This window comes from Crocodylus siamensis, chromosome 12 (genome assembly GCF_052110815.1).
Source record: "Crocodylus siamensis isolate JL-2025a chromosome 12, ASM5211081v1, whole genome shotgun sequence".
In the NCBI taxonomy this organism is placed as follows: domain Eukaryota; kingdom Metazoa; phylum Chordata; order Crocodylia; family Crocodylidae; genus Crocodylus; species Crocodylus siamensis.
In genome coordinates this window covers 23,980,280-23,997,169 of record NC_143406.1, presented here as the reverse complement: position 1 = coordinate 23,997,169, position 16,890 = coordinate 23,980,280, and the positions used below count along the sequence as shown (strand labels likewise).

At 48.3% G+C, this 16,890-nt stretch overlaps 1 protein-coding gene across 5 annotated transcripts in view; it reads left to right on the top strand.

Moving 5' to 3' along the window:
• The window catches only part of IFT38 (intraflagellar transport 38), a 218,047-nt gene that overhangs the window by 16,147 nt on the left and 185,010 nt on the right, over positions 1 to 16,890 (top strand). For all 5 annotated transcript variants that reach the window (XM_090024409.1, XM_090024411.1, XM_090024410.1 and 2 more), the window contains exons 4-5: positions 8,627 to 8,806; positions 14,335 to 14,430. In XM_090024409.1, the coding sequence (XP_089880535.1) occupies positions 8,627 to 8,806; positions 14,335 to 14,430 (276 nt within the window). The remainder of the gene's footprint in view (positions 1 to 8,626; positions 8,807 to 14,334; positions 14,431 to 16,890) is intronic.

Below are 16,890 nucleotides of genomic sequence, written 5' to 3'. Positions count from 1 at the left end.
CTTTGGGGCAAAGCATCCACGCCAGAAGATAGGTGGGTGATCCAGGCTGACCTGGACAAGCTCATCAAGTGGGCGGACGAGAACCTGATGGTGTTTAACACCGAAAAATGCAAGGTTCTCCACCTTGGGAGGAAAAACCTGCAGCATCCTTATAGGCTCGGCAGTGCTACGTTGGATAGCACTACAGAAGAAAGATACTTGGGGGTCATCATTGACCACAAGATGAACATGAGCCTGCAATGCGATGCTGCGGCTAGTAAAGCGACCAAAACGCTGGCGTGCATCCACAGATGCTTCTCGAGCAAATCCCAGGACGTCATTCTCCCCTTGTACTCGTCCTTGGTGAGGCCGCAGCTGGAGTACTGCGTCCAGTTTTGGGCTCCACAATTCAAAAAGGATGTGGAGAAGCTTGAGAGAGTCCAGAGGAGAGCCACGCGCATGATCAAAGGTCAGGAAAACAGATCTTACAATGACAGGCTGAGAGCCATGGGACTCTTTAGCCTGGAAAAGCGTAGGCTCAGGGGTGATCTGATGGTCACCTATAAGTTTATCAAGGGTGACCACCAGGATCTGGGGGAACGTTTGTTCACCAGAGCGCCCCAAGGGATGACGAGGTCGAACGGTCACAAACTCCTGCTTCAGGGTGGACATAAGGAAGAATTTCTTTACTGTCCGAGCCCCCAAGGTCTGGAACGGTCTGCCATCGGAGGTGGTTCAAGCACCTACATTGAACACCTTCAAGAGTAAATTGGATGCTTATCTTGCTGGGATCCTATGACCCCAGCTGACTTCCTGCCCTTTGGGCGGGGGCTGGACTCGATGATCTCCCGAGGTCCCTTCCAGCCCTAATGTCTATGAAATCTATGAAATCATTGGGAGTTCATGCTGATCTAGTCTCAGACTGACCAACATCACATTGCAACCTGGCTTTGCAGCTGGGGCCAATGTGACAACTTATACTGGAATATGGAAAACTACAGGCAATGACATAGGCTAGTGTATGAAAGGTGAGTACTGCCACTGCTTCCCTTTTGAAAGGAGTGAGCCCTTTTCCCTCAGAAGAAGACTTCAGGCTCTAAATACTGAGTGGACAGAGGTACCTAATAGGGTAAGAGTTCAAATGCATCCCCTGTGCTTATTGTGTCCTGTTGGTTACCTCTGTGCTGAACAGTCAGGTTCATGCACTCTGAGTTACCCTTCTGAAACAGAGAGCCTGAGGCTCCCTGTTCATTTAAGGTAAAAGTAGCTCAGCCAGGGAGTACTGCAGGTTAGGCAGGACACAGCAGCTGCAGGTTGCCAAGGCAACAGGGCAAATGAGGCAATTAGCAGGTCTCTGCAGGCAGCCCAGGCAGTCTGTTGACTGGAAGGGGGTAGGGCCCTGGGAGTATATAAGTCTGGAGCTTGGGCTGGCAAGCTAATCTAGCCTTGCCAGCTGCACAGTTGGGAACTTCTGCCCAGGAGAGTGACCCAGGGATGCTAGACTGATTGCTTTGCTGCCTTCAGGAACAGTGAGGCTTGGGGAGCTCAAGGAGCCATGGCTGGGAGGTATGCCAGCACAAGGCAGGAAGTGAAGTTGTTCCCTCTTAAAGGGGAAGAGGACTGCTTTCCCTTTGTTATAGCCCAGGAGCTTAGTGTTTATGTTGCTGTTTACACTGGTGGTTTGGGTTGGGACTATAGGGATGACATGTAGAGGTCTCGTTATTGCCTGAGGGGCACACAATCACCTTGAGCCCTGCTAGGGGCAGGCTCAAGGTCCAAGTGACTATTGATCCTGGAGTGGGCATAGTGCAAGGCCACAGAACCAGCCAAGGGCCAGGGGCCCAGTGCCTTAGGAGGGGTGCAGCCAGACGGGGCCAAGGGCCCAGCGCCCAAAAGGGCCAAACCAGAGCTAGTGCTTCAAAGCCAGGTCTGACATTGTGGGACTGAGCTAGAAAGCCTAGCTGAGAGTAAAGGGGCGGAGGCCAATGAGGCTGAAGGCCTGACAGGAGAACAACAGTATTGTAACACCTATGAGGCTTGGGGCTGGGTATAGGGAAGGATTGAAGCCATGCAAGTAGCCCTTAAAGCTGTAGGTGCCCTGCAGCGCACAGTTGACCAGAGAGGCCCAACTAGAGTTCTGGGATGGGAGAAGGTCCAGTCAGACTGGGGCCATGTGAAGGCCCATAGATAGCTTCCCTATTACTATTATTACTCCAAGGCATGGCAGATGAGAAGGAAAAGGGTTTTGAGGCGGAGCAGGGCATGGTTGTGGAGCCATGGGGGCATCATGGGCCCTCCCTGGGACCCTGATGTGCTACACCTTCAAAGGAGCATAAATCTCCCTATTGACTTCACAAAATCTAGATGCATAGCTCCATTTCTTTGAATTGCCCCCCTGATCCCAGGAGCCTAATTTTTAAGCATATTGAATCCTATGTGGGAGGTGCCTAAGGAGCCAATCTGGATATTGCCTTAAATCAAGAGTGTCAAAGATGTATCCTTGAGACTGGATCTGGCCTGTGGAGATGTATCATCTGGCCCATGGGACTCCTGGAGGGATGGGGAATTCAGGGGATAGGGCAAGTGGGGGCAAGGCCCACTACTGAATTCCAGCATATGGAGCCCTGCTGGGGACAAATTCTGCCTCAGAAGAGCCTAATTGAGAGGAATAACGTGTTGATCTTGCATAATGCAGCTTTCCCCTCCATCCTGTTCAGTAGGCGAGTGAATCCTTCCCACCACTTCAGTCCATTCTATTTAAGTATGGACACATTAAGGGAACCTATACAATAAGCCTTTCATCATTGTGCAACATAGTTCCCTTGATTTTGCTGCATAAAGGGATTTTAGAGCCAGAATGTGAATGTAGAGATCAACCAGCTCAGCCCTTCCTCAAAAGGGGATTTGCAATGGCAGGAGATTAACACCACTGCTACTTTGTGGCTTGGATAGGGAATATTTCATGGTCCTTTCCCAGTGATCTGTTAACTGGGATCTGGGTCTAGAAATTTGGCTCTAAAGGAAAAATATTGAAGCACGTGTTAAAATAAATAAAAAATACCTCTGGAGAGTTCATGCCACTTTTGTGATGTGCTTTTAATTCTGCTTTTGTCTCAGCTGTATGTGTCCAAAATAAAACTCACTGTAACCCATTCATAAAATAAAGAGAAATGGTTTTATAATAGTGCTACAAGGCATTTTATGCCTCTTTTAAGATGGTGGTTCAAGAAAAGATGTAAGGCTAATATTTTCTAAATGTGAAATTTCCTATTCACATAGGCTTTACCTTTACTTTTGAAAATATATATTTCTCAACCTGCCATTCTCACAGGGGGAAATGCATCCTTTTCTTTTGCTAGACATTGCTTTTTCTTTCTGGTGTTTTGAAAGGAACTGAAATTGGAATTCCTGTCCCTGACAGTACTCTTTATAAAGCGGTGCTCGAATCTCCCTGGTGGAATAGGTGTTAAAAGGATACTGTTGTCTTAATAATCACACTACTGTCTGGAAATTTGTACCTACCACTGTTACATTTAACTTCTAAGAGCAACTGAAGGGAAAAAATCTCAAGTTTTTCACTTTTACTGGTGTATTTGAGACCACGTTGGCCAGAATTTTTGAGGGACCAGTGATTTTAGTTACCTTAATTTTTGAGGGTCCACAAATGAAGGCACAAAAAATTCCTTTCCCCTTCTAGAAACCTTGGCATCATTTTTCAATTATCTTCTCTCTTCCCCTTGCCAAATCAGTCAGCAGACTGCTCCCTCTGTTGTTTTTGTGAACTTTTTACACAGTAGTGGGGAACAGGAAAACATTAAAACAATTAGGGAAATTTGATTTAAAAAACAAAAAAAGCCAGAAAATGTGGCAGTGTACTTATGAATAAGGATGGAGACTGAAACTTTTTACATTCCTTTTTTGATTTCTTTTGGAGCCTTAGTCCTTTCTCAAGAGCATCCCTCTTTTCATTTCAAATGGATTTTTGTCTGAATGAGGACCCAATGGCTCAATGCATGTCCAACAAACATAGTGGCACCTTGTGGTTTATTCCTAAATGTTTACAAAAACACATAAAACCAGGCTGTCCTGGTTCTGTACACCAGGGTTGCCAAACCCCATTGAGATGGGCCAAGAGGCACGTGTGGGAATGAAAAATGTTCCCTGCGCTGCAAGTTTGCAGTGTGGGGCAAAAATTAGACCCTTGGATATCTAGGGGTCTAAAAAAACCAAAACTTAAAAAAGCAGGGCAAAGTCTGGGTCCTCCATGGAGACTCTCTGGCTGCTAGAATGTCTCTATGGTTGGCCCCCTTGCCTTGGTGCTGAAATGCACAACCTGCCAGGCCGCGTGTTCAGCACCAGGGCTCCTGTGCCATGAATAAGGAGTTGGGGGGGGCTAAAGAAGGGGGGGGGGAACCATGGGAGGGACCCCCGCTGGCTCTGTCCACTCCCCCAGCCCCCCCCCCCCCGGACCCCTGCTCTGCCCTAGGCTTGGCAGTGCTACATTGGATAGCACTACAGAAGAGACTTGGGGGTCATCATTGACCACAAGATGAACATGAGCCTGCAATGCGATGCTGCGGCTAATAAAGCGACCAAAATGCTGGCTTGCATCCATAGATGCTTCTCGAGCAAATCCCGGGACATCATTCTCCCCTTGTACTCGGCCTTGGTGAGGCCGCAGCTGGAGTACTGTGTCCAGTTTTGGGCTCCACAATTCAAAAAGGATGTGGAGAAGCTTGAGAGAGTCCAGAGGAGAGCCACGCGCATGATCAGAGGTCAGGAAAACAGATCTTACGATGACAGGCTGAGAGCCATGGGACTCTTTAGCCTGGAAAAGCGCAGGCTCAGGGGTGATCTGATGGCCACCTATAAGTTTATCAAGGGTGACCACCAAGATCTGGGGGAACGTTTGTTCACCAGAGCGCCCCAAGGGATGACGAGGTCGAACGGTCACAAACTCCTGCAAGACCATTTCAGGCTGGACATAAGGAAGAATTTCTTTACTGTCCGAGCTCCCAAGGTCTGGAACAGTCTGCCATCGGAGGTGGTTCAAGCACCTACATTGAACACCTTCAAGAGTAAATTGGATGCTTATCTTGCTGGGATCCTATGACCCCAGCTGACTTCCTGCCCTTTGGGCAGGGGGCTGGACTCGATGATCTCCCGAGGTCCCTTCCAGCCCTGATGTCTATGAAATCTATCCCCTGCCTGTCCCCCTGACCTTCCTGATCACTTTCCTGCCTGGCCTCACCCCCCCGCAGCTTCCCAACCCCCCGCTGATCCCTGGCCCTCCTCCCCCCACACCCCAGCATCCCCATAGTTTAAAAAAAACAACTCTGGTACATGCCAGCAGTTGTAGTTGCTGTCTGTCTCACTGGAGCCCCACCCGCACAGCATGGGGCAGAGGGACAGCCCCAGTGGCCCCAGCTTGGGCCCTCCCGCCCCCCACTGCCCTGTGCTGCCCTAGTGGTCTCTGCCAGGAGTACCCGGAGACCCCCCCAGCCCCTGCTTCTAGGGTAAGAATAGGCTTTTTTCCTCCTTTTTTTCTTTTTTTTTCTTTTTCTTTAAAGTGATGGTGCCTGGGGTTGCGGGGGGCAGCCATGGGGGTCTGGGGGTTCAAGTGGGGGCAGGGCTGGGGGGGCAGCCATTGAGGGGCTGCAGCAGCTGGCAGGGGATGGGGCCAGGTGGGGCACCAATCGGGGAGCTGGGATGGGATATGTGGGCCTTGCAAGGGGGTATAGCCCTTGCGGGGGCCATATCCCTTGTGTGGAGGCTGTAGCCCTTGTGGGAGGGCAGCAAAATATATATTCATGAATTCATGAAACATGTATTTAGAGTTCACTTTATTATTATGATAAGAAACATCCTTTAACACTGTAGATATATCAATAAAACATTGTCCAACTGATTGCTGTCTCTGTCTCACTCTCTCTCTTTCTTTATAGTGGTCTTTTGTTTTATTTGTGGAGGAGTATGGATTTTGAGGTATTTTACAGAGTGACGTTGGAATTTTTTTTATCAGGGATTTTTAAGTTTTCCGATAGGGAACACCAGAATTCCTGCTAGGGAGGCCAGTGGCAGAACCCTGCCTGCTCAGAGCTGGTACTTTGGACCCAGCTGGCTGTGGCTGACCTCCTGGCCAGTTGGGGCCGGGAGGATAGGCTTTGACAGTTCAAAGCAGGCCACCACACGGAGAACGTCTTCTGGGCAATAGCTGCCAAGATGGCCAGGCAAGGGGCAGACATGGCAGTAGTGCCACACGGAGGCCGCTGGCAGCTGGCCCAGAGGGGCAGATGCCTGTACTGGCTGTGCAGTCCCTGCGTCTGGCAGGTGCACAGCAGGTTACAGCCAGGCAGCAACCTTCACTGCCAGACTGCTGGGTAGAGGGTGCAGGGAACTCTCACGACTGCTTCAGCAGTCCAGGTGGCACAAAGGGTAGTGTCCCTAGGTACCAATTGGCTGGGCCCCAGAAGCTCCTGAGAGCTAGTAGCCTTGAGCTACTTGCCAGGGCAGCTTTTTATACCTCTGGGGCAGCACAGGTGCTGGCCCTGGGCTCTGGCTCCCCCTGGCTGCACATCTGGGAGGAGCCAAGCAGGGTTATTTTGCCCCAAGTGGCACAATTTGCTTCACAAAAAAGTACATGTCCAAGCACATGTGCTGAGGCAAAAAGCCCTGGCTCAAATTTGCACCACTTCTGTTTGAGCTGCTGCAAGCGCACATACTTGCATGTGTGGATGTGCCCCTGGTGTCTGAGTGGGAGTGCAGCACCCTGAAGAGAATCACAGCTTTGTTGCTCATAGGAGCTCTGCAGCTCCCTCCTGCTCCTAATTATGTACTGATGTTGAGTCTCATATGCCTGGTACACTGTTCACCTTGTAGGTAGGCAGTATCTTTCTCTAGGGGTCTGTGTAGGAATGTGGAGGAGGGCCTGTGGGTGTAAGGCTGGGGCAGCATGGTGTGAGGTACAATCGGGGTGTCATGATGTGGGGAGGAATAGGGGATCCCTTAGAAGGGGCATGGCAGGATGTAAAACCATTGTTGCAGTCGAGCATAGTTGCCAATCTAAGACTCCTTTTTTACTGACAGTCTAAATGTTTTCCTGACAGCCAATCATTTTTACTGTGGTTGGTGTTAAATCCCTAAATTTGAACCCTATCCTTGTCCTTAGCTTGTCAGAAGGGTTACAATTATATTATCATAGTCATAGACAAGTAGAGCTAGAAGGAACCTGCAGAGGTAGTCTAGTCCAACCTTCTGTCTGATGCAGGATCATGCCTATCCAAACCATCCCATACAAACCATAATCTAAACTCTGTGCAAGACTTATCAACCCTGTCACATATGTAAAAAATGTTAGTAAAAAGTTTGGTTGTCAGGAACAAGTTCACATTATCAGGAAAAGAATTATTTTGGGTTTGCAACCCTGCGGTGCATCAAGATTAGAGTTTAATATAAAAGCAGAAGACTCTATCACATCTACACTCTTATCTATTCCTATGTGATGGGAAATGTTTTCTAGGAGGCAAATATTTTCTAGCAATTTAACTAAAATGATAATAATAAAAAGATAAGCCACCTGGCTATTTATAGTTGGTTTATTTCTATTTTTAGGGAGGAACAAAGTTTGAACAAATAATGGCTTTTTGTGCTGCTCCCACTTCATCAGAGAGAGACTGGCAATTTTAATTACTGTTTTGTACTAAGTCCTCTTGTCTGGGTGTCTGTAACATCAGCACATAGGGAATTCTACAAATTAAGTTAATCTTGTCTCTCACTCTGGAATGCTGCCTCTTAATGTACTACCCTTTTGGTTTTTGTTATTTTGAAATAATGATGGATAATTTCATTAATTGAATCTTGTAGTTTATTTCCATACCTGTCTATGAATATACGAGCATTTAGGGGACACAGAAGAAGGGGATACAAATTTATTAATATAACAATTTATAGTAAAAAATAATATACAAATTGAAGAGAGAAGTAATAATACATCAAGCTGAAGAAGAAGAGGAGACCCTTTATTAGGGTGATTGATCTTATTTCATTCTCTTAAGGTCGGGGTCACCCCTGATCTTAGAGGCCAGCTGCCAGATTCCTGACCCCTCCGCAGCAGGGGTAAGCTCTGATGCTGCAGAGGGAATGGGCAGCAGAGTACAGGTCTATGACATGAATTCCCCATTTTGGATCAGTTCTCTGCAGGCTGGATTGGACATCTTCTTGGTCTGATTACATTGATTGTAGGTTGATAGCCCTACCTTAGGGGGAAGTTGATACTTATGCAATGGGTTAACACATGACCGGTGATCTGTTTAAGTGTGGTATGTACGTTTTTAAGTACCTTTTAATTAAATGTTGCATAACCTTTGTTGCTGACTTTATGCACAGTGCTGAATCTCACTCTGTGGAAATTAATGGCTGCAGCTTTCTCAGAAATATTCTGACTTGTAAAGGTGACTATGTATCGGGGAATACTGTGTTCTTTTAGAAACAACACAATTGAAAGTGTGCACATTCCTAAACTGAAAATGTCTTTTAAGGATAGAAGAGTCTGGCTCCACCCCAAAAGTGCTTTTAGGAGAGCTCTGACGAAAGGATTGGGACCTGTTCTCCATTACCTTCTGAAATGCATCTTTGTGTCATTTAACAGGCTACCAAAGCGCACATAAAGCTCAACACGAAAAAGCTCTACCAAGCAGATGGCTATGCAGTGAAGGAGCTGGTGAAGATTACCTCTGTGCTGTACAATGCCATGAAGACCAAAGGAATGGAAACCACTGAAGCGGAGGAGGAAGATGGCAGCAAATTCAAGTTTGACCTTGGTTCTAAAGTAAGATTGGATTCTCTTTTTTGTAGTCATGGAAACCAAATCAATTTACCACAGAAACCTATATGCTGAATGTAGCCATTAGTGCTTTTTTTTCTGCTTCCTCTCCTTCTGTTTGCCTTCTATAACACATTGAGTCACCATTTAATCCCAAATGGAAACTTGGTCATAACAATATGAGCACAGTTTGGTTTCATATTGGTCAACTCTGCTTGGGAGCAGGATGGAAAAGCAGGGTGTGTGGCTGCTCAAAAATGCAGCTAAGTCTATCCAGCAAACTTACTGTCCACAGCAGCAGCACACTGCTGCTTAGGGTGAGCTACCTCCTAACTCAGAGTGGTGGAGCTTGAAGTGCTACTGAATAACAGTACCAGTTAGGCTGTCCCTGTGGTAGCCTCTTATTCAGCTCAGTGGCTGTCCCTGTGGCTGCACATACAGGACTACTCTGCTGCTTTTTCAGGAGACAGCCTTCCATGATTAGTGCAGGGCGCTTGAGCATGCCGCATGTGGGGATGGTAAATTTACCTTGTAGACATACCTGAGAAACAATGACTTAATAACATGGGGGAAGCATACAGAGTACTTGAAGCCATATGGGGTGCATCCAGACAAGCGTGCACGTGTTTCCTCAGGGACAAATTGTCCCTGGGAAATGTGCCTGCATGTGTGCTCTGGTGTGCTGCAAGTTGCCCTGGACGGGGTAGGGGAAGCTGGGGGCAGCACCTGGGGTGGCCTCAGCAACCTTACCTGGTGTCCTGGGGGCCTCCTGAGGCTCTAGCAGCAGTGATATGGGCAGGTGGAGCTTGGCTAGCACCCGGAGCATGGCTCTGGCTGGTCAGGCTCTGGTTTTGGGTGGTGCACTACATGTGCTGCCCTAGTTTTTTCTGCTGGTTTTTTTTTGATGCTGGGATCTCCTGGTGTCAAAGAAACCTACCGTGCTGCAAATTAGCATGCATCAAATGTGTGCATGTGTGGTTTGCAGCACCACAGGTAGGTTTGTGATGCTGCAAACTGCACATGCACGCTCATTTGGATGTGCCCATAGATCTAATTCACTACCCACTGAGCTGAATAAGAGGCTGCCATTGACTTAATAAGCATTGAATCAGGCCCTATATAAACACTTAAAAGAACTATCACCCCACAAACAACATGGAAAAACAAACCTAGAGATTGTTGAATAACAAATCCCAAATCCAGTTTATGACTACATTTATTACTTTTTTGACTACAGTATTTTCACATTAATTTGTCCTAACAGTAACATGTTCATTATGCAGGAACAATACTTTTCTTGAAAGAATGAGATAATTACAACTACATCAATGTGTTAGTTGACACAGATATTTCTTTTAAAGAGACTATATTTTGGAGTAAAATTCTATTGTATGCTTCCTTTGATAGGATCTTGAAAAAATGGGAAACACAGTGATAGGGTTATTAGTAATATTTACTTTACTTTCTCCTTTCTCTTTTCTGCATATGAAGATGTGGCATTTCTATAGTTGATCTGTTGGAAATCTAAGGACATCCCCCAAATCACTACTTCAAATCCTCAGAGTTTCATAGTTTCTAGGGTTGGAAGGGACCTGAACAGATCATCAAGTCCAATCTCCTGCCCTGGGCAGGAACAAGTGCTGGGATCATAATGCCCCAGCCAGATATCTACCCAACCTCCACTTGAAGACCCCCAAGGTAGAGGAGAGCACCACTTCCCTTGGGAGCCCATTCCAGAGCCTGGCACCCCTAACTGTAAAGTAATGCGTCCTGATATCAAGCGTGAACCTACTCTCAATCAATTTGTGGCCATTATTCCTTGTTATCCCAGGTGGTGCCTGGAGGAACAGAGCCTCACCTATTTTCCGCTGGTCCTCCCTAGTGTGTTTATAGACAGCCACCAGATCCCCTCTGTCTTCTCTTGTGGAGGCTGAATAGACTCAGGCCCTTTAATTTATCTTCATAGGTCCTGGCTTGCTGCCCCCTGACCATGTGAGTGGCTCTCCTCTGGACCCTCTCAAGGTAGCCACATCCCTCTTGAAGTGCGGTGCCCAGAACTGGATGCAGTACTCCAACTGCAGCATGACCAGCACCGTATAGAGGGGAAGGATCATGTCTCTGAACCTGCTTGTGATGTATCTGTAGATGCATGACAAGGTGCGGTTAGCCTTACTGACTGCTTTGTTCCATTGGCGGCTCATGTCCTGGAGTCAACAGTGACTCCAAGATCCCTTCCAGCCACTATGTTGTTGAGAAGGGTGTTTCCCAGCCTATAAGTATGCTGCAGGTTCCTTCTCCCTAGATGCATCACCTTGCACTTGTTTGCACTGAATTCCATTTTATTCTCATCCACCCACCTGTAACCTCTCTAGATCTAGTTATATTCTGTCCCTCCCCTCCAGTGTGCCCACTTCTCCCCACATCTTTGTGTCATCAGCGAATTTGGACAGTGTGCTTTCCACGCCCACCTCCAAGTTGCTGATAAAGATGTTGAATAGCACAGGCCCTAGGACTGAGCCCTGGGGAACTACACTGCCCACATCCCTCCAGGTTGAATACAACCTGTCCACCTCCCCTCTCTGGGTGCGACTATCAAGCCAATTTGCTACTTATCTGACGGTGTAGGCATCAGTGCCACAGTCGCCTAGCTTTTTGTGAGAATGTGGTGAGAAACAGTGTCAAAGGCCTTCTTGAAGTCCAAGTAATCGACATCTACCTCAATGCCCACATCCAAGGACTTGGTCATAAAAGGAAACCAGGTTTGTCAGGCAGGATCTGCCCACAATGAACCTGTGTTGGTTGCCACTGAATATTGCCTCCCATGCTGGGCCCCCACAGATGTGCTCCTTGATAATTTTCTTAAAGATCTTCCCAAGGACCAAGGTGAGACTAACTGGCCTATAGTTACCCAGGTTCTCCTTTCTCACCTTCTTGTAAATGGGGACCACACTGGCCCTTTTCCAGTCCTCAGGGACCTGGCCAGACCACCGCAAGTGTTCATACAGCCATGCCAGGGGCCCTGCTATGACCTCAGCCAGTTCCCTCAGTACCCTTGGATGAAGAGCATCCTGATCTGCTGTGATTTAAACACATCCAGCCCCTTCAGAAGTTCCCCAAATAGATTGTCCCTGACCCTAGGCATGGCATTGTGTTCCCTGAACCCGTCCATAATCCTAGTGGGAGAGTTGTCCCGGTTCCTTCTTAGAAATATGAAGGCAAAGAACTTGTTGAAGAGATCAGCTTTTTCCTTTGCTGCAATCACCAGATTGCCAAGCCTGTCCTGTAGGGGCCTCACATTACCTGGTGCCTTCTTCTTACTCCCTATGTATTTGAAAAAAAGATTCCTTGTTATCATTAATTCTGGTCGCCAGCCCTAGTTCCATCTCTGCCTTGGCCTTCCTAACCACCTCCCTGCATTCACGAGCAATGGAAGTATAATCTTCCTTGGTGATAGCCTGTAACAGGGGGCCTGCTCAAGGCTTTTTTCCCTGCTGCCTGCCCACCTGTTCTTGGGCCAACCGCCCGCGTTCTTGTCCGCCACGCCTTGTTGTTATAATCAACATCCATTAATTAATTAAGCAGGAGGCTGCCCATTTTCTGCCCTGATGCCAGGCTCGAGATCTGCAGCTCCTTTCCTCCCCTGCACCACAGCCCAAGCCTCGCAGATGGCATCTCAGTGTTCACGTAATCACTGGCTCCCCTTCTGGGCCCCAAAATCCTACTATTGGACCCCACCTAGATTCCTCCCCTCGGGCGGCCTCTTCCGTCATCATACTGGGCAACATATCTCCCTGAGCTGGTTCCCCTTTGGGTGTGATCCTCCCACCAGGACCTTCGGCTACTAGCCCTGGCCCACCTCCAGGCCAGTTGGGACCCCAGGCCCTCAGCTCTTGGGCATCTCTTGCGGTGGGCCCCTGGCCCTTTGACCCTTCTGGTCCTGGCCCCAGCATGGGCCAGTCAGGGGAAATTCAGACAGGCCTGAGTCTATAACCCTTTCCTCATTCTCCGAGAGTCCATCCTCTGGGCTCTCCAAACAGGGGTAACCCACCCGGTTGTAGGGGCTAGGGGTTTAGGCTCCCCGACCCGCCTTTCACCGGGGTAGTAACTGGCCTGGTATTTCCTGGGGGCTCCTGCACCACTGGGAGCCCCACCAGGCCCACTCCCAGCAGGGTGCATTTTAAGTCATGCCCAGGACCAGGAGCCTCCTATGCTTCCACTGATTGTATGCCACATATTTTGCCCTCAGGCCCTCCTGGATGCCTTTACTGAGCCAAGAACGCTTTTTAGCACTCTCGCCCCCTTTGGTTCGCGTTGGGACTGACTCCCTCTGAGCTCAGAGGATCGTCTCCTTAAGGAACAACTACCTGTCCTGGACTCCCATCTCATTGAGGCTCCAAGTCCCCAATGTCTCTCTTACCAATCTCCTTAAGTCATTGAAGTCGGCCCTCCTGAAGTCAAGAACTTTTGCATTACTGCTTGCTTTCACCACCCTGCGCCGGATAGTAAATTCCAGCAGACGATGGTCACTAACGCCTAGGTAGTTGAGCACCCGCAGATCCCTCAGCAGGTCATCGTCTGTGGCAAAGACCAAGTCCAGCAAGGCATTTCCTCTGGTGGCATTGTGTACCTCCTGGGTTAGGTGGAAGTCCTGTATTCAGGCTAAAAACCTATGTGAGTGTTGAGACCTGGCTGACTGATCCTCCCAGCAGATGTCTGGGTAGTTTAGGTCACCCATGACAACCACATCCTTTGTCCTTACGGCCTCCGTGAGCTGACCTGAAAATTCCAGGTCCAGCTCGTCCCCCTGGTGAGGCGGTCTGTAGTGGAGGCCCACTATCATGTCACTTTCCTCACGACCCCCTTGCATTCTAACCCAAAGCGCCTCAATTTGCCCCTCTTCTGAACCCATCCTGACCATCGAGGATGTGTACTGCTCTTTAACATGGAGCGCTACACCCCCACTTTTTCCCTACTCTATCCCATCTATAGAACCTATAGCCCTCAATGTCTACTGCCCAGTCATAGGTAGACTCCCACCAGGTTTTGTAAGCCCAACCCGGTCTGGGTTTTTGCTAGCTAGCAGGAGGGCGAGTTCCTCCTGCTTATTCCCCATACTTCTAGCATTTGTGTAGAGGCAATTGAGACCTCCTATGGGTGTTTGTACTGCCCTTTTGTTCCCAAGCTTGCCCGGGCCCTTGTCACTTACCTGGTTTGTTGCTGCTCATGTTACCTGGCTTGACATCGAAGTGTCCTCCTGCACCTCTGCATTCCTATCCCCCAACGAACCTAGTTTAAAGCTCGCCATTTGAGATCAGCCAACCTCACAACCTACAAGCCACAAAACACCAAGAACAGCACAACATGCCATAGCTAAAAGCAGGGGAGGCAAAGTCCTGCTTTGCCACTGCACCAAGGAAGCTGAAATCAAGTGCCCTTTGTATCAGGCCCTTTAGCAGAGTTAACCTGTCACAGTTATTCTCTTTAAAGTTCAAGAGTCACTTCTGCTATTTCATTTTTTAATACTGATCTTCTAGATTGCAGATTTGAAGGCAGCCAGACAGCTTGCTTCAGAAATCACTTCCAAAGGAGCATCTCTTTATGATTTACTTGGCAAAGAGGTAGAACTGAGGGTAAGTACCTTGTGGACTACATTGTATTATGCAAAAGAAGGGAGTAAAACAAGTCCAATAGTGGCAGTGAATATGTGAGATTCGGGTTCTGTATGCAAGGTCAGAAAGATTGCTCTGCTTTCTATTTATATTATGTGCAGCATGTGCTTATATACAGCAAATATACACACACTGTGTGTGCGTGTCTGTCCATGTATGTGTGCTAGAGGGTGGTGTGCACATGTGTTTGAGGGCTGGGTGGAGGGGGGGTGTTGCTGCTAGACAGGCACGGAGCAGACTTGGCAGCCCTCTAGCATCAGGTCAAAGCTGTATACATTGCAGAGGGCTTTAACCCCAAATACGCAACCTCTCAAAGCACATGCTAACTTTAGTATTGATCTAACATTCCTTAAAGTTAGCATGTGTTACTTGTAACGTAAGCACATGCTGCTCTTTTGGAGCCACAGACAAAAATAGTTTCCATCAGTCAGAGACATAAGAGCATCCTGTTTCTGTTCTTGGGACAGAATGGCTGTAGAAAGTAACAAAATAGCCTTTCACTGAAATATAGAGATATTTCAAACCATGGTGGAACTAGAAAAATGCCTCTTTTTGAAAGATGAATTCTTACATAAGCATAAGTCAAAATACCCATCATTTGTATATCAAAAATAGTAATAAATGCCTCTTCTCAGGACAAGCAGTTGCTTGCCTCAAATAAATGATGGACATTAAAGCCATAGAGCCCATCTCTCCTGGCATCAGTCCTGTGGCAGTCTACTTCATGGCTGAAGCAGCGGACATGGTTGGAAAGAGGAAAGCTCTGAAACTGTGACTAATAATTAGCTGCTGCTTTTACTAGGAGTAAAATTGATTTAGTAGCTAAATAAATGTTTAACTGAGTCCTGGCAATGTTCCGAATGGCAAATTGCTCTGAAAGCAGACATAAGACAGCTAAGCATTTGCTGTATCTGCACCAACTGGCTGATACTTATTACGGCTTAAGGCATGTGTAACAAGGTGGTCTCCTCATTAGGTCTTTGCTGGCTGCCTTGCTCCTGGTGTAACTGCCCCCTTTGCTCACCTGCCACACCGTGATGGAAAAATATGAGAGTTGTTACTGAGACGGAAGGCTACTCATTACTTGCCCTGCTGACAAGGGCCTAATACCCACTCCATGGATCCCATGCCTCGCAGATGTTACTCTGGTGTTACTTCTTTGGCCTATGGCTGGGCAAAGCAGGCACACAGTTGTAGCCTTTTTCTATAGCCCCGGAGGGCCACTCACATGCCACCCCTCTCTCATCGGGGTCCCATTTACCCACTGGCTCTCACTCAGCTTCTTTAATATTGCTCTCTTTCAGGGCTACACTCATCCTGCCTGGCCTCACCTGGCTTCGGGCTTAGCTCTCCTTGCCTCGGTCAGCCCTGGTGCAGTCTGTTGGGTGTCTTCTGCTACCCTCACCTGAGCATTGACTGAGCGACTGTACAACTATAGGCCTATTTCACTCCTGACCCCTCGCTGAGCCACTGTGCCCCCACTGGGCCTCCTCACTCGCCCACACTCACGGGGCCACTCTCTTGCCTCTCTCACTCAGGGTCTAGCTTGTGCCCCCAGGCTTTCCCTGCTGCCTGGGCACAGCTCCAGGTCCCTCCTCTGGCCTGAACTCTGCCTCAGGGCTCCTTAATGAGCCCTGGGCTCCCCCTGATCATTAGAACACCACCAGGGATGTGGGGCTGGGGTTATGAGGTGCCTCGATCCACCTTTCGCTTGGGAGGTAACTGACTTGGCATGGCCTGGGGGCTCCCGCACCACTAGGGGCCCCACCAGACCGCCTTTCCCTGGCAGGGTGCAGTTTTACGTCTTACCCAGGACAAGGGGTCACCTCCACCCCATAGCCCCTGCCCTTACCTCCTAACTAGTGCTGGAGCAGCCCCTTAGCCTGATGTTACCTCCTTCCTCCTGCAGCGAACTGCAGCCCAGCTTACATCCCTTGGTCCAGCATGGCTGCTCTCACCCGGCACTTGGCTGCTGCCTGTTTTCTGCCCTTGAAGTGGCGGGCACCAAACGTGCCCTGTAACAGCTTGCCTTTAATATTGAGATAAATGGGTTGCACTATTTGCAGGAATTAGGGTGGCTGCCTGTGTTATAGCCATAGGCATCTTAAATGGCTTTGACTAAAATTAACCAACCCGTTTATACCTCATTACACCATATTTTATTTGATTAATTCTTGGGCTATAGGAACAGATTTCACAAGGCATTAATGACTGGCTTAAAAGAGGTTAAGTCATTTTGTCTTTCACATTCACATCTCCACTTGCATATCATTCCGATATAATAAAGGGCTTAGTCTGTCTGTCTGTCTGTCTGTCTGTAACGGTCTTGGAGCACTCTGATTGTTTTAGTAACCAATCAATCGGAGAGCTCCAAGAGGGTTATGGACAGGAGGTGGCACCAGAGTGCTGCCATGATGGCGA